Here is a 21580-nt window from a genome sequence, read left to right on the forward strand (position 1 = left end):
ATATAAAAGATGTTTTCAATCGTTTCTGGGTATAATATTTTTATTCATATGTACGAATTTCTTCTAATACATAGAAAGATATTACACTCCATTTTAAATCTTATGAATGAGCAGCCAAATTGACAGAAACCTTCTACGATAACTTATGTTATGTTCGCGAGTTAATTTCCAAGATAAACTGGTTAGAAAATATGATATATTTTCATACAAATAGTCGCACGAGTTTGCAACATTAGCCTAAGCTCAGTTGCCCAACAATTTTTTTCAATTTTTAATCCCGCTAACTGCCTGATCCGGGATAACCCTCTATAGGGGACAGCTTACAAGGTCGTATACTTATTCCAATTATTCCTCACCAAAATGTCTTTGAGCAAATAAGAGTACACCTAACAATATTATTCATTTCATTTCAGTATATTGTAGCCAATGCGGGTCATGTCTCACACATCACAAATTTCTGACGGGAGGCGTACCCTATAAACTTTTATCGCTAGAAGGCGTAAGCAACTTATAATAATGGGTAGGAATGGCTTTACGTTTGAATTGGAGCGTGTTTGATGTATGTATGTATGTATGTATGTATGTATGTATGTATGTATGTATGTATGTATGTATGTATGTATGTATGTATGTATGTATGTATGTATGTATGTATGTATGTATGTATGTATGTATGTATGTATGTATGTATGTATGTATGTATGTATGTATGTATGTATGTATGTATGTATGTATGTATGTATGTATGTATGTATGTTGTATGTGTGTGTGTGTGTGTGTGTGTGTGTGTGTGTGTGTGTATGTGTGTATGTGTGTATGTGTGAACTTTTCTGATTTTATTATAGCAAGTTAAGAATCTTCAAGTTAAAAATCTGTTTTAGTCCTAACAGATTGAGAATCAAACGGTATGGATACAAGTTAAGATTTTAGTTTAAATAAGTCAGCAACTTAGTATTTCAAAAGCTTATTCAACCTAAAATATCCAAATATGTATCTGAATCAATATGTCTAAATAATGAAAAACTCCTTCAATAATAGTACACTAATGCTAATTGATGAATAAGTCAGAGTGATTCTCTTCGTCCTCAAATTAGCTTGTTAGCCGATTCATTCGCTGCCAACGTTTATTTCAATTATAATAACAAGAATATAGGTCGGAGACCGACGACTTATCGATCGAAAGTTAGGGGATCCCCCAAAGCAGAAACCGCGGTTTCGATATGACTCCATAGCAACACCGTGTGTCCCATCACTAATTAATCAATAACTCGCTAATTATACGACATAATTCATCCAAAATCAATAGGTTTATGGTCCGAGATATCATAAATGCACATGCAAATTGAAGCAGATTCAACCTCGCTTTCGTGAGATATCGCGTAACATACGGAAGTGTCTAACAGACTGACAGACAAACAAACAAACAGACAAATACCTAACAACATACTTACCGATCAAGATCGATAAGTAATAAGGTATGTTCATGGTTAATGTAGTCAATTTATGTATGGCGACCAATTGTCTATTATTTATAAAAACAGGGAGCCCTCTTTTGCATGAAAAATATCACGAAAATTGCGTATCAAAAAAAGAAAGATTGTGCCTAATCTCGAAAATTCGGAAACTTGTGTATATTTGCATTCGAAACTTTATTAATAAATTTAATTGGTAAGCAACAAACAGATTGACGGCTATTGTTATAGTTCGCACGCAATAAAGTCGATTATTTATATTCAACACACATACATAATATGGATCATCAAAATACGAAAATTGCGCCAAGTAGATATAGCCATTGAGTGATCATAATGTAGTATCGAGTGCTTATCGTTTCATAGTGTCAAATGGTAGTCTGGATAATAAACATACTGACCTAAATGTAAGGATGATGTGAGGATCGAAAGCATGCTGACGATGGCAAAAAAAATGTTGATTCAAGTTGTCGAATTGTGTTTTGTTTGGGGATATTATTTAAAAATCCTCCAGTGCTTCTAAATACAATGGCAAACGAAACCTTTTTTAGCATGATCGGACTTTCATGGATATTTACTCTTCAAATATAAGGTCTAGGTAGATGGCTATTTAAAAGACATCCCGGTTATATTTTTGTGCAATACAATACGATACAATAATATGTACATCTAAGTCTATTCAATAATTCTGTTTTTGGATAAAATGTGGGCTCTCCGACATAAATAACTTCAATTCGTGCTCTTTATCAAAATAAACACCTGCGTTTCATGGACGCTATGAAGCTCAGACATCCATAATATTTTTATTTTTATACGGTTATACATTTTTAGCTAAGAAATCTATTTTGGAAATACAGTTTTCAGACCATTTACCAAAAAAAGAAATTAAATAAATATCCAACGCTTTCCCTGATATAGATTCTGTACTATATATATATTTAAATACAGTTGTCAAATGACCTGGTGTTTATATTTTAATAAGCGTGAGGCTTTATAAAGAATAATCAACACACTTTTATTAATAGACCAATAGAGTATATTGTGTAAATACGTATATAAATATGATTTCTAATTTCTGTGAAAATTTTGTTCGCGTTGCATTTTCTGTGAATAAAAAAACCATCTCAACAAACAAATCTTTGGCTACCATAAATAAAATCTTTAGATTGGAAGTCTATTTTTGAATCATAAAATATGGTAAAAATTATCGAGAGTATTATTATTAGGTCGCATAGCTGGACATATTAGGCCATCGCCACAAAAGCAATTTACATAACCAAAAATAAGCAACGTATTGAGAATAGATGATATATATAATTTATATTAATACAGTATCTTTTAATTGTAGAAATTAGCATTACCCGAACGAAAAACATATACCTATATTCGAATCAATATAGCAAGAGTATACAGGTATATAAAGCAAATGAATAAGCATATAGTTGAAACTTTTTGGAAAACTGAATCGACCAAAAAGATTAATGTTTCATTTGTTAGAATACGATCCAGAATATATTCAACAGTGATGTTTTTATAGAATTAACAACGAAACCTTCCCACGACAATAAAGTAATATTATAATGACCGTTTCAAATTTATGTGCAAAGGGCATCGGGAAAAGGTGAAATAAAAAAGAGAAAAACAAAAGGTCAATTGGCCTATTGAATATACCATAATATTTTGAATGTCCGCAGTTGTTATCCAATTAATAGGAAGAGGTCAATTTCAAAGTGAACTGAAGGAGCGCATTCTCATTCGTTACACATCTGTTGCAAAACTTATCAAACAAACATTTGAATATACAACTAACTGAAAATTACATCGTGTCATGATGATTATAACTATCGTATATCGTATATATGTATAATAGGTCATTTAGGTACGACGGTACTTGACTGATTAATTTCGAGTTTTGATCTTATTGATTTATAAAGACGTTGTAGACTGCACTAGTAATCATTGTGTCAGAATTTCAGACAATGTGGCAATATTAAAGCAAAACTATTTTAACGATTTTGTAACATTACTTCCACAAATATTATATGCGAAAAACATTTGCAAAGTGAAATACACATTACACATTTTTATTGTGTTCTAGTAATAGCAGGAAAGGTGACTGCATCCAAATGTATTCGTCCAGAATTGGCCACCATTATTTACAATATACGTAAAGATGAATATAGAAACAAGTAAAGCAGCATTGGTGCATTATGAGTCACTATACTTTATTTTGAACTGATCAGGTTTGAAGAAACGGAAATAAAACTCCACAGAGCGGCTCAATGTTAAATGCTATAAAAGAGAAATTACAGCACATCCACATCAAAGCAGAATTGAAGTATTAATACGGTAGAGTAATTTCATCAAGAATATATGCATTAGTGATGATAATATAAAACTGACTGGCCCACCAATTCGGTAACAATTTTTAATAAAAACAGTTTTTTCCCGATAGTTCTATTAGCCGCCATGACGAGGCTACGTGGTTTCTGCAATGTATAACAATGAAATGGAATTCTCGTGAAAACATAAAAATAGATATTATGTATCATCTTGAATAACATTACGGAAAAAATATGTATATATATACTATTCAGTCAACATATATTAATAATTAATAATATTGAAAAACGATTTTACTGGGACGTTGATTTATGGTCATCAAATCATAATTTTTAACACCAAATTATATACAGAAGTATTCCTTATGTATATTTAGCATATAACATTAGTTTACAAAAAACCATCCAAAGGGTTTTTTATATATAAAAATCATAGCTTATATCGGCTCGTTGACAACATTTCTTTCATTTTTGAGTTCCCGATGACGTGGGCTTGTCTTCGTAAACATTCGTAATAGTCAAAGGTTCCTCTGAAAATATTATAATATGGTAGTGACAAAAATTTTGTCGTTAATATAGTGAGTATATGGATACTATCCATTTAAAGAAAGTTGTAATGTCATGAGCTGCTCGACCTATACATCCTAAAACAAGGTATGGCGGTTATTAGATTTTCAGCCATTAATTTTTGTTATTTCAATTTTCATCGGTAAATATTTTCGCAGTGCAATGTGTATGCCAAACTTTATTGGCCTTCGTGCAGCAATCAACCCTTGTAACTAGCACTTTAATACTGATGCGTACTAATAGGGTAATACAATGAAATAAACAAGGGCACCAATACATATCAAAATAAGTATAACAACAATATGCACGATAGCCAGTTCCCTGACATGGTCCATGGGCGTAGATCTGCAAGGTTGACCGTACATTTGAACCCACGTATATTTGAATCCATGTGTATATCTGCGTGTTCAATCTATATACGGGTGCTAAAATCCATGGGTTAGGGTTAGTATGGGTTCAAATATCCGCAAAACAAAAAAATATTTCCATAGGTGCAATAGTATGCAGGTGCAATTGTCGTGGGTCCAAATGTACGTGGGTTCAAATGAACGGGAACCATCTGCAAGTTACTAAAACCAGATAAGCTTTAAAACTAATATAGTGTGGGACGGAAATAAATTATAAAAGCAAATATGGTAAAATATAAAATCTACAATCCATACTTCGAGCCCTGCCTTTCTTAATCTATTTAAAAAAAATCGCGAAATCTTAAAAATTGAATGATCTCTAATTCAAAGTATACGATAGACAGGCTCACCTTCTTTTGGAAGATATTCTACTCTGAACTTTTCGCTTGGTATGCTACTTTTCTTCGTTTTAGCAGTTTCAGAACTACTAGCAAATGAATCCGATTTTCTCCCAGCTTTGCCGAGTTTGATTGTCGACATCAGTGTCTTTGTTCTTCTATGCTTGCGAATTTGTCTGAAGGAATTACCAGAGTGAGTCCCCGAGCATATTTGTTAAATTATCGTCATATATATGTGATAGTGCATTTGATTGTGTGAATTATTTGGCATGTTTATTGCTTTTCATTTTTATTTAATTTTATAGATGGTTGGTTGATAATTATGAATTTTTGAGTTTGATCTCTTCTTAGAGAACGAGATAACATAACAAAGACAAATATCTGATTTAATATGATATAGCTCCCAAATAGTTTGTATGAAATAACATATTTCAAGACATTACTCATCCTATAAACATTGAACTATTAAAAATAAAAAAGTGCAAAACGTAAAGCCAGGAAGGTTTTGTTAAAATTCAAACCGGGATTTTGAAGTCATTTTTATAAAGTATATATATATATATATATATATGATATTATATGATTTACGTTGAACGTTTTTCAGTGCTATCAATAACGAATATAGAATATAAGAGTCGTATTCAGTACTAGAGGTAAGATCGTGCCCAAAAATTCCAGCCCGGTCCGACCCAGGTTGTGGGTATCGAACCCGACCCGAGCCCGACTAATTAACTGGATTTGCAGGCCTGAGCCCGAAGCAAACCCGAAATTTCATATTTTATTTAGGAGTTCATTTAATTGCAAGTGTTTAGTACAGTATATGTCGTGTTGATGAGGTAACTTCTGATTTTTTGCAGACCACGGTCTCTCGTGGCCAAAACATGGCCGAAAAGCCTTATTTAAAAAAATGTCAGCGATAGAGAAGGCCGACCCAACCCGAACGTAATGATTGACATATCAGGCCCGACCCGGTCCGAATTTCGGGTCGGGCTTCAGATCTTAGCTCTATTGTGTACGTCTTTTGAACGTAGGTTAAAATCGAAAAGTATATTTAAGCCCCAAAATTGAGTTTGAACTATTCTGTTCATAGTTTTGTTCTTTACCTGATTCTTTTTCCGAATGTTCCGAGAAAATTATACAAATAAGGGTTGAGAGCCGAGTTGAGATAGAGGAATATAATAGTCATGGTATTTAGACCAGAGCAGTAAGCCTGTAGAAAAAATGTTATAATAAACAATATATATTATCAACTATTGAAAGTCAATCAATAAACTGAATGTTAGTTGCTTTGTACTTAGTTCTGTTTATTTTCGAACGACTCATTCTACCAGTTACTGTTTGTTCAAAAAATATGCAAATTAAAAATATAATTGAAGAGGCAAACTAGATAGCGAGCGGAGACCGCCGACTTATCGATCTTCCGCATGTTCAATTTACGCACACAATCATTCGCAGCGACGAAAGTTAGAGGATCTCCCAAAACTTAAACTGCGGTTTCGATCCCTTCGCTCTAACTCAATAGCGACACCACGTGTCCCATCACTAATTAATTATTAACTCGCTAATTATACGATAAATCATCCCAAAACAATAGGCTTCTGGTCCGAGATATGCTAAATGCACATGCAAACTTTGGAGCGGATTCAACCTCGCTTTCGTGAGATATCGCGTAACATACGAAAGTGTCTAACAGACAAACAGACAAATACCTATTTTCAACAGATTTACCGATCGAGATCGATAAGTGATTAAATTCAATTACTGAACGTTAAATAAAAATGGGAAAATATTAATTGCCCATATTTATCCGTTAGAAATTTACATTATGCATTATGCATGCATTATGTACATTATGCATAATTTTTAGGCTAACTTTGAAAGAACGTTTTGTTTAAAGTTGCTGGGTGTGTTAGGGAAGCAAAACGAGTCTCCAGCGCTGTGAATCTCAACCCTTTATGGCTCGTGGTCTCTTTCCGTAAACTTTTTAAGCATTCATGACCCCCCTGTTTATCATTTCAGTGGTATTCATAGTGTTATTTTGATTGGTAAATTCCGAATCCCATTATGTTGAAGCAATTCATGCTTAACCAAATTGAAAACGAGAATATCGGTCAGAGACCGAAGACTTATCGATCGAAAGTTAGAGGATCCCCAAAACAGCGCTCTTATTCCATAGTGACACTTTGTGTCTCATCACTAATTAATTAATAACTCGCTAATTATACGACATAATTCATCCAAAATCAATAGATTTCTGGTCCAAGATATGATGAATGCACATGCAAAATTTGGAGCAGATTCATCCACGCCTTCGTGAGATATCGCGTGCATCTAACAGACAAACAGACAGACAGACAGACAAACAGACAAATACCTATCAATATACTTACCGATCTAAAGATCGATAAGTAATTACGTTATATATAGCAATGAAACCAGGAAGAACGGAATCCGTGGCGTATTTTTTACAAATTAAAAACACACAGTGCTCAGTTTCATTCAATAACTATTTACAAAAATGACAATATATATATATAAATATACCTCTGTCCCATTTTGAATTCCTTTCAGTTTCACAATTTGCACAACGTAATAAGGTATCCAACATGTTGCAAACAAAAGAACAAGAACAACACACATGATGGTTACTTTCGTTTTTTGTTTTCTTCCTTCCCCACTGGAAGAATCATGTCGTCTTCTTAGACGAACAATAATAAGCATATAACAAACAGATATTGTCTAAATAAACAAACATATCAGGCTGATAGAAAAATGAAAATTAATGATTGTAGTAGTCTAGGCGGAAAATAATACACCAACAAAAGTATCTGATTATCAAATATGTTTTGCACAGTTTTCAGCCATTCGATAATAAAATTGTTATTCATTCTTTCTTCTTTGACTATGTATTCCATATAAAGTTTGATAACGAATATAAACAAGTTTCACTAATCGACCCATGAGTTTCTCTGTCGACAAGGTTAATACCGTCAAATAGGCGGTCTTTCAACAAATTTTAGAGAGTATATTTCACTTCTATATTAGCTTTTGCTATTCTAACTTGAGTATATATTCATAACAAATAATAACAGAATTTTTTTCACAAATCTCACAATTAGCGGGATGATAAACATGACGATGGAGTTGAACAAAATTAATGCCTCATGTCCCATGTCTTCTTCAAAGTATTCGCAATCAATAATCCTTGTATCTCCCGGATATGAATAACTAAAAAAATAAACAAAAAACATTGCTTGGTTGATATTTTTAATACCATAAAAAGTATTGTTTCGCAAACTTTAGTATTGAGACTTTATCACTCTGATTTAACACTCTGAGTTTTGGAAGTGTCATATTGGATTCAACGAATTTATATTCAGTTGAACACATACCTATAGCTAGGTTTTATGTTATGTTTTAGTACGCAGCTTGGCTAGGACTGGTAACATGACGAGAGGCCGTGGTACGCCATGTGATTATGCCATGTTATCGGCTTTCCTTTCCTCTGGATAAATATGATCATTTCCGAGATACCGTATGTTAACCAATAAAATATCGATTTGCTGCTAATGGGGCCGTCTAGCAAGTGAATGAAATCGCCATCTGAATCACAGGTTGCACCCTCGGACTTCATAGTCCAGCTGGGCGAATTGCGTCTATCGGAAGCTGGGCGAACCGCGCTGTTACTGTTTTGATTCAAGTCCTACAGTTACCGGAGCAAGGGAGGGAATGGATTTATTCAAGCAATTACTGTCAAATTTATTTTCCTGAGAAAAACCCTATATTTTTAAAACTTATGTGTCCGCCAGTAATAAAATAATGTTTGCACAATGAAATGGATGATTTGAAAGAAGAAGTTGCGCGGGGGATCGAAAGCTCATGTTCGTCAATGATATTCTGAAATATCGCAAACCCAAAAGGAAGGAATTGTAAATAAGTTTGTAATAAGTACATAAATTCAAATTTACTCAGAATAGTCAAAATCTCCTGATCCTGATACATAGTAGTAGTGGTCTTTGGCTTTACAATTTTCATGTCCTACTAATATTCCGTATATTTCAGTTATACAGAACTCCATAAAGTCTTCATTCTAATCATAATTTATAAAATGTTACCAATAATTTGCAAAATTTTAAAACAGAAATATATATTTATAAATCCGTGTTGAATTTTGCATGTTATGTTCAAATGAAATATTATAAATGAAATATATTGTATTTCTAATACAAATTATGTAAATTTAAATAGCTTACGAGCAAACACAATTAGGGTCATCGCCGATTGTATCCGCATACACCATGACTGGAATGCACATGAGAATTGCAACGATCCATACAATTGCAGTTATAACATAGCAGGTTCGTCGAGACCGTATTCTATGTGACAGCTTTGATAGTCCGTGACAAACTGCTAGATAACGATCCAACGCCATAAGCTGAAACATATATTTTTCATATGCAATGATAGCATGATAAAATCTAACAGGAGATCCGAGTCGATTTAAGAAAATTGTATGTGAATGAATATGAATTTAACGGTCTCCACCATGCTAAACTGGATTACGGGATTAAGCTGTGGCCTTAAAACGAATCTTGGATACAATGTAAGAAGATATATCAACCAAAGTTCTAGCTAGCAAATTAGAAGAACTGATATCCGAAACGAAAGTAGGCTATGCGTCTACAGGAATAATTGCTTTTTATTGTTTACAGGAATAAATTTTCAGTGGTTGAAGATTGTTGCTATCACTACTTTTATTCGAAAATTTTGTGTACTCTATGGCAGGGCTACTCAACTGGCGGACAGCGGTCCGAATCCGGACCTTTCGACCATTGAATTTGGACCGCGTCTGCTTGTATATTTTGGCAATATAAGCAAGGTTTTAAAGTTTTGGATGACTTCGCTACGATTTAACTACACAGCTACCGATGTGCAACATTTGTGAGCCATTCATTGCTCTTGTATTTAATTTAATATTGCATTTGAAGTCTCGTTTATTCAATGAAATAAATTTTCTGTAATGTCCGGACCCCAGTAATTTTGAAGTTTTTTAAACGGACCTTTGGTGAGAATAGTTGAGTAGCCCTGCTCTATGGGATTCGTTTTTCACTTCAAAATTGTTATCGATCGTGTTAAAGCATAAAAGAAACAATAAATAATTTGTACATTTCAATTTATTTGAAAATCACATAGTAGAATAAATATTAAATAAACGTAGCTAGCAGCGTGTCAGGCAGGGGTGTTGGGTGTCGTTTTCGGGTTCTCTGCCGGCAATATTTACAAATCGGTCCTATAATTTACTCGGAAAAGACTGAATGAAAATTGTTTCTTCACGGCAAAATTGAAAGAGGTAAATAAGAGTTAGGAATAACGATTTTTTTATAATATTTTATATAACCAGGTCAAAAATACGATCATTATGTTGTTCAGGTCGGGTGATACATGATGTAAAAAAAACTACCCGAGATTGTATACCTACCGTGAGAAATATGATAGATCCGTAGTAGTTTATATATAAAACACCTTGCTTAGCTTTACAAAGCCAAAGTGGAAGTATCCATGCCTTGTGAGTAATTTCAGATATTTTGAAAGGAATAGTTTGTAGAAATATCAAGTCGGCCACAGCGAGCTGCAGTACATACCTAAACACAACTCGTGAGATTTATATAAAAAAAATTAAAACAGATCATATTTGCAGCTAAATTGTTTGACTACATTACAACGGTGTCAAATTTTACAGAAATTAAAATGATCGGATTTTTTTTCATGTGGGATAAATTAAAAAACCCTAAGATTTTATCAACTCTCAGTAAAGATTTTACGGCGCTCCAGAAGTATGTGCACCAAGATGGCGGACGCCGGAACGTCGTATGTGTACCAGGTTAGGATTGGTCCATAAATTTATTCCAATTTTTCTTATTTTAGTTCTAGTACGAGCCAAGCGACTCCCGTAGTATTTGTACCTAAAATTATGTCCTAACCCTAACCTGGTACACATACGACGTTTCGGTGTCCGCCAACTTGATGCACATACTTCTGGAGTACCGATTTCTTCCTATGATATTTCATGATCGAAAATGAGTGTACTTTTTCTTGTACCTCTGCTGCATACGCTTAAACAAATATTATAAAATCATATTCAGTATTATATGAGTCTTAATACCTTAATTATATAACTTACCCAAATTTTACGACTTACCAATGGGTGATCTTTTTATATTCGCTGAGATATAGAATTACGAAAATAACAAGTAGATCGCCAACAACACCAGCTAAGTAAACAATCAACATTACGCCAATCTCAGCTTTCTTTCCTGCGTCCAATTCACCAACTGTTTCCATGGCAATATATTATTTTATTTATATCAAATAACTGAAACAACGTTATCGTATTTATTACTCTCTTCTATTTATATTAGATATTTGAAATCGTCATTTTATGGCAGCATAATATGTTTTACAACTTGGACAATTTGACAAAGCTCTAAGCATAAATATTTGCGAGTTAACTGTTTTCACTATTGGATTATATTTACCCCGCCATATTACCCTAAACATATAAAATGTCAAACTACGCATATATTGAAGAAAAGTTATCAGGTATTTTTGATTGAGCCAAATAACCCATCAGTTGCGATATATAACAATGACTTCAAATATCTCCATAGTCATCTAATATACTCAATATATTTTTTCAATTATCAAATAAAACTACATGGAAAACAGTAATGAATAGATATCTCTACAATTCAACTGATCTGCGTCAGGAAATTCGTGCCATGAATTTTCTCAGTAAGTTATATTCCTTACTATTTCCCCCAATTTCGTATAACCAACGGTTTCATAATATATTACGCATACTTCGAACTTCCCGCTATCAAATGAATATGACTAAAGTAACGAAACACATTCGCGATAAAAAAAATATATTAATATGAAATAAAAAGAACAATGAATTCAACTTCCAATTTCATTTTGTTCCAAAATAATCATCCACATACATAAATCGTCCTGTATTCAATTATATTTGTAAAAATCCCATTGAGAATGAGTTGATGGTATTCCCTGCCAGATGGTGACGTTCAACATTACTGCTATTTCTGAGAACATTGTTGAAGCATGTAATGAGTTCTTAATTTTTGCTTCCCCAACCCCAAATAGTAGGAAAAGTACGATGATGCTGTTACCAGACATATTTATTATTCTAGTGAGTTTTTTCTCGTAAAAGTCAAAAAATAGGGAAATAGGAATATAATAGGGAGTAAATGCGCGTGCATTCCATTCCTACGTCGTTTATTTTTAACGCTGTTAACTTTTTTAGTAGAAGAAATTTATATTCATCTTTAAATTATTCATATCTAAATCATCAATTACCCTTTTGGCTTTTGCAAATTACTATTTAAACGTGGTTTTATTAGTGTACTATTCCTTATCAATATGCGAATGCGTTTTAGTTCGAAGAGACCTTATTAGACACGAAATGGCACTATAGATTTTATTGTTATTATGTTGTTGTTCTTGTTGGTATTTTTCTTCTTATTGTTATAATAAAAATGTTTTTCTCAATAACTACTGGACCAATTGTTTTGCTTTTCGGTGGTTAAAGATTGTATTTTCGGTTAGAAGGCGCTAATACTTTTATTCATTTCAAAATTTTTTTGTGGGCTCTATGAAATTCGTTTTTGGGATGCGATGACGTCATCAAAAATCCTGCAGCTTGTGGCTTTTCCGCGTTCACGGTACCAGTAGTCTACTCTAGCAGATTGCATACCCGTACTCCTTTGTTTTGGCTTCCGTGTCCATATATTTGAACATCGCTCTCTTGTTTGAAGTAAATTCACAACATCAGCTGCACACCTTACTAAAGCGTACGATATCTTACAAGGCACACTGCTAAGATTCTTTTTTTCAGCTAAAGAAACTCGATCAACGGGCCAGATCACAGGCGGCAATTAAATATTTTATGTTTAATTTGCATGGCATACAGCGCAACCCAACGGACAAACACATCGCTATAAATATATTGTGTGCCGTGCCCACCTCATTTGGTAGTAGAAACTAATCAACACTTCAGAACAATGGAACTAACGGATGTCGATAAAACATGTTATAATTATTTGACTGAGAATTTTTTAGGATGAAATTTTTTGCCGTTTTGTTCTTCATGATATGATATGTTCATATATATATCATGAATTTTACCTATTCTCGCTACTGCAATTTAATTTTTTACATTTTCAAGTTCGACTTTATTAAAAAAAAAAGATTCGACTTTGAACATTTGTTTGACAGTGGCACCAACGTGAAAACTTTTTCGGTGTCTTTTCATTTATTCGATGGCATTAGCTTTTGATAAATGTCGGTTTATTTCTGACATGAATAACTTCAGTAGGTTTGTCTTTATTCAAATTCATACCCACGTGCCATGGTCGCCATAAAGCCATCATAAAAGTTGAGCCACCTATAATAAAAATAAATTACATAAACAAAGAAATGCGATACTTCCATGAAACCCGTTGTAATAGGAGGATAATTTCTTAATCTCCACCCCGATCAAATAGTTGAAATACCCAAATCCATTGTATAGCCTGTAGCTTTGACTATACATGCACCATCGTCAGTTAAAAATGATTTGATATTCTAATATAAAAATGCAAAAGTCAATCGTTAATTTGTCATCACAAACACAAGTGTAAAAACACTGATACAGAAAATAAATAAATGTACTAATTATGTTATTTGTGTGACCTTGAGTCGTGAGGATTCTTGAGAGATATTCTAGTAGCAACAGATATTGTACAACGCTGATACAGGTTAGTGTCAGTAGTGGGATTCAGCCGGTTCGCACCGGTTCTATAGAACCGTCTCACAAAATTTTATGAGATCAGCGAACCGGTTAGCATTACATGACTTTTTGTAGCAGGACCGCCTGAAAATATGACATTTGTATGATGGAACCGGCTGGCAAAAAAATTGAATCCCACCGCTGGTTAGTGTAATAAGTAACTGAAAAATGGCACATCGGATAAATATGCAAGATATAAGCGAGCAATACCTAATTAACTGTTTGTCTGAAATAAATTGTCGCTGTTTGTTACAAATCAGGAAACGGAAGAGTATAAATAAATTTTTAAGGCATTCTAATATGCAATTATGTGTCTTCCAACAATCTGAACTACTATTTTTCTAAACATAATCACGACCTTCTTTGTTCATATCCGTTACTCCCATTGTCTTAAAATGTTAATTGCTCTAATACAGGGGTCACCAAACTACGGCCCGCGTCATTTACGGCGTCATTTTATCCGGCCCGCAATAACATGTAAAAGTAGCGAAATTTTTTTCCAAGAGAATTTTTCCCAAGCATCGTCTTCGTAATAAGCCTTTTGGCATCCGCTCAGACACTTTTGTCACCCTGACAGATTTTCATTCGTGGTTGTAAACAATACTTCGTTTTTGCGATTTTGAATACTATTCGTTAGTTTTTGGTCGTGCTTGGGAAATTTAAGTATGAATCAGATAAGTCAATCATCATTTGCCTCCTTAGGAATTGTAGTTTTAATAGTAGCAATGAAAAATTAGTCTAGAAATAGCTGTGACAAACTAGGCTAAAATTCTCTACCGGGTACGCAACGTTTTCTGTGAAAAATGCACTCGTACACTCGTGGGACGCGGTGCGAAACTGTTTACGTTTCTTGTGCTGAAATTAATGTCGAATGTGCATTTCGCGCTAACAGTACTGTAATCCCTCGCGTATTGCTCCAATTTCACAAGTCACACTAACTTTTCGTAACTTTTCGCAACTTGGATAGATCTAAGGGAAAATGAAAAACAATGCCAAGTTTACGGAGATATCGGAATTTTAGAACCGCCCGACAGGCCAATTTTTTACATAAAGATTGTATTACTTTTTTGATAAGAACTGTAATAAATATGAAATATACATATCAATCACTAATCTTTCGATCGCGTCACTATGGAATATTGAGACTATTTCAGGATTTTATTCTGGCAACGGTCTTGACACCACCGAAAGATCGTCGCAAATAAACGCTGGAGTTGTGTATGATAGTTTGACAGTGGTTCATTGTGGGTAATAATTAACGATGTTCTGATTGTACAAACTTCATAAAAATTGGTAAGTATCAAGTTAGGAATGAAATACACACGTCGACATAATTTTTATTGGTGTCCTTAGACAATATCATTAATTTGCACTACGTATAACTTGAGCGTAGTTTTTAAACATTTGTATGATGGAACCGGCTGACAAAAAAATTGAATCCCACCGCTGGTTAGTGTAATAAGTAACTGAAAAAGGCACACCGGATAAATATGCAAGATATAAGCGAGCAATACCTAATTAACTGTTTGTCTGAAATAAATTGTCGCTATTTGTTACAAATCAGGAAACGGAATAGTATAAATAAATTTTAAGGCATTCTTATATGCAATTATGTCTCTTCCAACAATCTGAACTACTATTTTTCTAAACATAATCACGACCTTCTTTGTTCATATTCGTTACTCCCATTGTCTTAAAATGTTAATTGCTCTAATGGGAAGCTTTTGAGAATGTTATTTCATTTACTTTTTCTCATATGACTCATTTTGAGAATTTAAACCCGGCATTTGAGGGAAAATATGCAGGAGGCAAAAATATTTGTCTGAATTGAAAAAAATTTCGTGAATAGTTTCATTTTACATAAAATCCTTTCATAAAGTTTATTTATTTGTTGGCCTTAAATTAAATCAAAATAATTCCTTCATACAAACAAAACAGAAAGACTATTTGCTATTCAACTTAAAATCAACATTTTTTTGAGCCTTTCATAAAGAAAAGCGCGGAGAGACAAATGAAAATATTTCAATCATGTAACTATTAGACCAGAGATTTTCAACCGGTGTTCCGCGAGAGACCTCCAGGTGTTCCGCGAAAAATTGCTTTTTTGAAGTATTATGACGTCATTCGAGTAATATAAATAGCGTTGATTTTAAAATGGCGAGTCAGAGTTTTGGAAAGTCGGTATAAAAAACTTGTAACCAGAGAAGAAATGACAGGCCATATTCCCTTTCAATGGACTTTCTAATATCTCGGCGTGTATTTTTAGTGATCAATTCCATTCTTGACCAAATAATGTTTCAAAAATATCATCATCGGACTTGATTACATTCGTTGCATTTTGAGGCTTTTCTTGTAGTAATAATTAGGACGTGGCATCATCTTAAAATCGTCATGTGAAGTGTTGAATTGCAAATTCCGTAAATAAAATTGTGAATTTGTAGGTAACGATTTTAGCTATGATAATGGTCGCGGTATTGTTTTGTTGGAAAATAAAACGTTAAAACTTGAAGGGATTAATTCTAATCAGCGTGTAATCAGCACAAAAGCAATTGGGCACAAAATTGTTTACAATTTTTTTGGCATCAGGTCGCGCATGTAAGATTTCGTTAAAGAAGTGCTCTTCATCTCGCCTAATGACCACGTAGAAATGCTTTTATTTCAGCTTTTAAATCAACATTCAGGATTCGCGCAATTACAGATTCATCTAATCACAGTATCTAATTGATTTATTCCGGAAATAACACTGACACCAGAGTGGAGCATAAGAAACTCAATTATCGTCTTAATAAATGTGTGCATCCCGTTGTCGATAATGATAATATTATTCGCTTAATTAAAACTGGGACGTTTAATTTGGACGTTCAAACGGCGATAAGTTAGATCAGGGTGGTCCAAGGTTGTCGGCTCCACGGGCCACAAAATTATTTTTGCATTGTTCGCGGGCCACAATAATGTCAAGAATATGTAAACAGTGCAATACAAAACGAGCACGTTTATTGTGCAAACACATTGATCAATATTAGTCATTTATTAAGGTAAAACACGCAAAAAAACACCAAAAAACTTACCAAAACCTGCAAAAATCATTCTATGTCTAAATTTAGTGCAAAATTTCAAAATCTTCACAACGGAAAAACTGCTTCTGCAAGTGAATGTGCTTCCGAACATCGATGAGATTTTCAAAGCAAAATCTTAACTTTGGAAAGGCTCATTGCTCACAAGATTCTAAAATGCCGTTTAAATTATATTCCTTTGTCACCGACACAATTTGCCGGCATATCAAGCAAGCGTTGTGGTATTTTCCCTCCCACATACAGTTGAAAATCTGTTTGAATTTGTCAACTTTTTTTTGAAACTCGGGTTTACAAAATAACTCACAAATAACTGATTGATTACCAAATGTGAGGTAAGGGAGGGTATTTACTATATAATTTCTGACATATTGTCGGCATTTTGGGAAATACTGTTTGAGCTGGTTGCAAAAAATATCCGACATGAATTACATTGTTAGGCAATACCGTTACTATTTAATTATCAGGCATAGCCAACCTATGCTAATAGAATCAGCATTCAATTTTGAGTTTTCTATGGTGCCAAAATTGTTAGCATATATTCCCGACCAAAAAGATTAAGAGCCAAATAACAATTTAGACTGCCAAGCACATCATTCAACTTCGCTAGTTGCCTCAGCTAGCCATAACACTAGTCAATTCAGTGACATTAGTGATGTAACAATATGTCAAGAGATTTTTCGGGTTATTTTTATAACGAAATAACAGCAAATGCGTTTTTTGCAAACGCGGGCCACAGATAATGAAGCTGCGGGACACAAGTGGACCGCGGGCCTGTGTTTGGACCACCCTGAGTTAGATCAAAGCCGGCGCAAAAGATAAATATCAGAATAAAATTAGGTGGGGATTTAAAATCGCTCCCTCATGTCATTAACATATGTTGCCGATGTGAAAGCATATAGTTTTACCAAAATATGAAACTTCGATCTCCACCGATCGGCAAGAATTAATACTTGTGCACAAGAACAAAGGCGGTAATAGGAAAACGTTCAGGGGGCAAAAAAAGTAGCGATTATGACGAAATTAAACAGTAAAAATCGCTTGTTTGCCAATTTTCAATGTTTCTATTAATTTCCAAATCGGCTTGCAACCTTCTGGACTCCTGTTGCGTATAAAAAAAACGCGAGAAACTGATAGCCGTTGAGAAATATCACATTAAAATACCATTTCTGTTTCTAACTAATCATGAGCAAACTCGCAAAAACATATATTTGTACCGTACTTTAGCTCTTGTAGCTCTGAATCGGAATGTGTCACGTCTTTTCCAGCTAAAGTTGATAAGCTATATTATTAATTTCGTTATTTTATTTTCATGCCGGAATGATCGATGTCAGTTAATTGTATAATGTAGTTTATTTCCAAAAATCTTGTTTGGTGTTCCGCCATAATTTTAGATTAAAAAAAGTGTTCCGCGGTACAAAAAAGGTTGAAAAACACTGTATTAGACGACCATTCCTAGTTCATTATGTTGCATTGTATATATCCCATAATGATTACGCACAATATTTAAATTTTGTAGCAACACTACCACTACATTGAATACAAAGAATACAGTGATCTATGTAAGAAACCGCGAAATGCAAATAAATCTTAAAGATTAAACGTGTTCTTGATGACGTCACAACGGATTTTTGTGTTTATTTTTAGATTAATATTTCAGATTCACAAAGGTTATCTGCAAGTAGTTTCGCATCAATGAAATGTTACTAATATGTGGGTTTGGAATGATTCAAAGTTGCTGAGAAATCATACGTCATAGATGACATAAAAAATGATCGGATGGGTATTTATACAATCTTTGTTTCCAGATATTTATACATATATCTACTAACAATAAATATATCAGTATTTATTTTTTCCTTGAAAATAAATAAAATCGGTTCTCTAGTCGATATTTTATCACAGGATCTCTTACTTTCAAACCATCCAATCTTCGTTGTTCACTTGATCATGAACTGATTCAAAGCAAATACAATCTGGATTGTAATTTTGCTAATGCGCATTCGAACTCATGGAGAATTCTACGAAAAACGAACATTCAAGTTCAGCTTCTTCCCTTACAGTACGCTACACGGCTATTTTGAAACCCAAAATTAGTACCTCACGAGGCGAGAAAACTTACAGTTTTGTTCAATTTTGGCGTTGACAAATACGAGCATCTAAGCATAATAGAAATCTCTTGATAAGACTACAAATTGCGATATATTTCGATTTCGAATTTATATAGGTTCATAAGTATGCTGACTATTTGTGAAAACAAAACCACTATTATTAGTATGGAAAAAATAACCAACGCGTATTTTTAGTGGAATCAAAAAATAACTCAAGCAATAATGTCACGAGCGTCAATAATGCCAATTTTAGTATTTAATTACCAGTAAAACACGACATATTTCAGGTTTTATCATAAAATGCTATTCCAAAATTGGGACAGGGAGAAATTTTTGTTTACATGTTTCTTATGAGAAATATCCATGAAACGAGATATTGATTATTTAAACGTATCTGAAATATTATGATAATGCTAAGAAATTTGATGCAGAAAAGTTGATTCCAAATAATCCGATTATGAATTTAAATCAAAACCTTATATTAAATTTCAATTATTTTCGATTTGAGGTTTGAAATTTGTTTATTTTAAGCAGGGTTGAACGAACGCTCCCTAGCTATCACTGAAATAGCTATTTACAGCTAGAGCAGGTTTAAGAAAATGTAGGAGGTGCCCATCTGTAAAACAGCTATGGCCGCTGGCAAATTCAGCGCAACTGAAGCTCTATAAACAGCAGGGTCTAAAAACTACGATGATAAGAAGGGCTCGCGACCAACTTATCACAACAGCTGATTTTCGGAGAAAGTTTAAGAACTGACGTGCAACTACATTGCAAACTGTCTATATTACTCTTTCTAATGCTTTCATTGTTCCATCTTGCCTATACAATATCTAAGGCAAGCAAGCGGATTAGGCGGATTAATTGCTAGGTCGGCGGCCATTTACATGGCAAATAGGAGCATATTTAAACGTTTCTATTTTCACTGATGGGTATATATAATGATCTTTCGTAAGATGAACACATTTGCAAGCTTTATTTGAAAATTATATTTTCACAAATGAAATATTTTTAATTCCAAACATGTAATTAAAAAGTGCTCTTAATCATATAAACCACTAAATTCAACCATCAAACTTAAAGTATAAAACATTGCAATATAAAAATAGATATACGAATTGAGCATATAATCAAAGTCGACAAAGTAACAAAAAGAGAAAAGTATATTCTTGTACTGGCAGCAAGACATGTACAATGGTCGTTCATCATTCCATCAAAACACATTTATACAGTTTCATAAACTTTTAAGTCATAATTCGTCAGCATAGATGGCTAATTTTTAATATAGCTGTCTGTGAAAATGAGGCAGACGATTCTGTTTTATTAGTTGTAGAGAAGTGCACTGGGATACGTTGAAAGACTTTTTTTCGATTCTGGAACTTGCTTTATCTTTACATCGACTTGTGATTTTATTGACCTGAAAATAGAAAAAAAATATAAGTATAATATAATAGAGAAATGATGATTTTTATGTTAATTCATTTACAGAACTACGGCTTATAAACTGTATAATATATTTTATAAAATAGATAATGTATTCAATACACAAAAGATGATATACTTGAATAAATATACTAACAGTACAAAGTTGTATCAAATACTTACATTGCGTTTATTTTCGTTTGTAGTATAATTCTGATGTATCCAGTGCGTGCGTTTTTATCTTCTTAAAATAAATCTTGCCATCGCCTGGCCGATTGTTGATTAGGAAATACAGTGCAGTCGAAAAATCATTTCAGTTCGTGTAAGCAACATAGATTTCCTCTCCTCTTCCTTTAGAGTCCTCAAGGATAATCTATATAGTATTGCTAAACGAAGAAAAGATCTGAATTTTTCGAGAAATGCATTACGGCATGCAACAGCCTGCTTCCTAACAAATAATCCATTCAAGTATAGTCCATTGCGATGATAAACATTGATTTTACGATGTTGATTCAAAATAGAGAAACAAAGTGAAGAAGTCAAGTATATCCATCGTTTAGTTTTTTTACAGTTCCAAAACGTCTTGTTGATGCTTGCCTTGATCGGTGCTCAGTATCCCAGGACATCATCGTTAATTTTCAACAGCTTGATTTCCAGTTGCGCTGTGACCAACATACCAGTCGTTTATGCCCAACACGACCGCGCTCTGCATTTATATACCAACGCTTTTTTCTTTAAGTGGCAACTGTTTCCGAGAACGCGGATCAACAGTAACACACGATTTCTAGTCAGTTGCATATGTAGAATACTATGACAAAGTTACGACAGAACAACTAGAATTTTGCAGTTATTATCCTAATTTATTTTGTAAAAACAGTAACATTGAAATATTACAGAAAAGCATAGAAAACGCACAACTATTATACGTACCTCACGCTTGCTGTTTTCATGTAAGGCGACGGTTTTTAGGTTGAATTTCCGTTTTTTGATACTGTACATATGCGACTG

General features: G+C 33.6%; 2 protein-coding genes and 1 long non-coding RNA gene across 3 annotated transcripts in view; all 3 read right to left on the reverse strand.

Annotated features, from left to right (window-relative positions):
• LOC120336373 (fibropellin-1-like) overlaps nt 1–21580 on the reverse strand; it is a 276545-nt gene that overhangs the window by 220769 nt on the left and 34196 nt on the right. The gene's annotated exons all lie outside the window — the stretch shown is intronic.
• On the reverse strand, nt 3123–5271 carry LOC144431281 (uncharacterized). The gene is made up of 2 exons (XR_013479906.1): nt 5139–5271; nt 3123–4344 (listed from the first exon to the last, which is right to left on the reverse strand). It is a non-coding gene; the product is annotated as an uncharacterized LOC144431281 (long non-coding RNA).
• LOC144431290 (somatostatin receptor type 5-like) lies at nt 6226–11468 on the reverse strand. The gene is made up of 6 exons (XM_078119215.1): nt 11326–11468; nt 10606–10768; nt 9380–9561; nt 8240–8354; nt 7671–7865; nt 6226–6336 (listed from the first exon to the last, which is right to left on the reverse strand). Exons 1-6 carry the CDS (start codon nt 11466–11468, stop codon nt 6226–6228), a joined length of 909 nt encoding a protein of 302 aa, XP_077975341.1.

This window comes from Styela clava, chromosome 2 (assembly GCF_964204865.1).
Source record: "Styela clava chromosome 2, kaStyClav1.hap1.2, whole genome shotgun sequence".
In the NCBI taxonomy this organism is placed as follows: Eukaryota; Metazoa; Chordata; class Ascidiacea; order Stolidobranchia; family Styelidae; genus Styela; species Styela clava.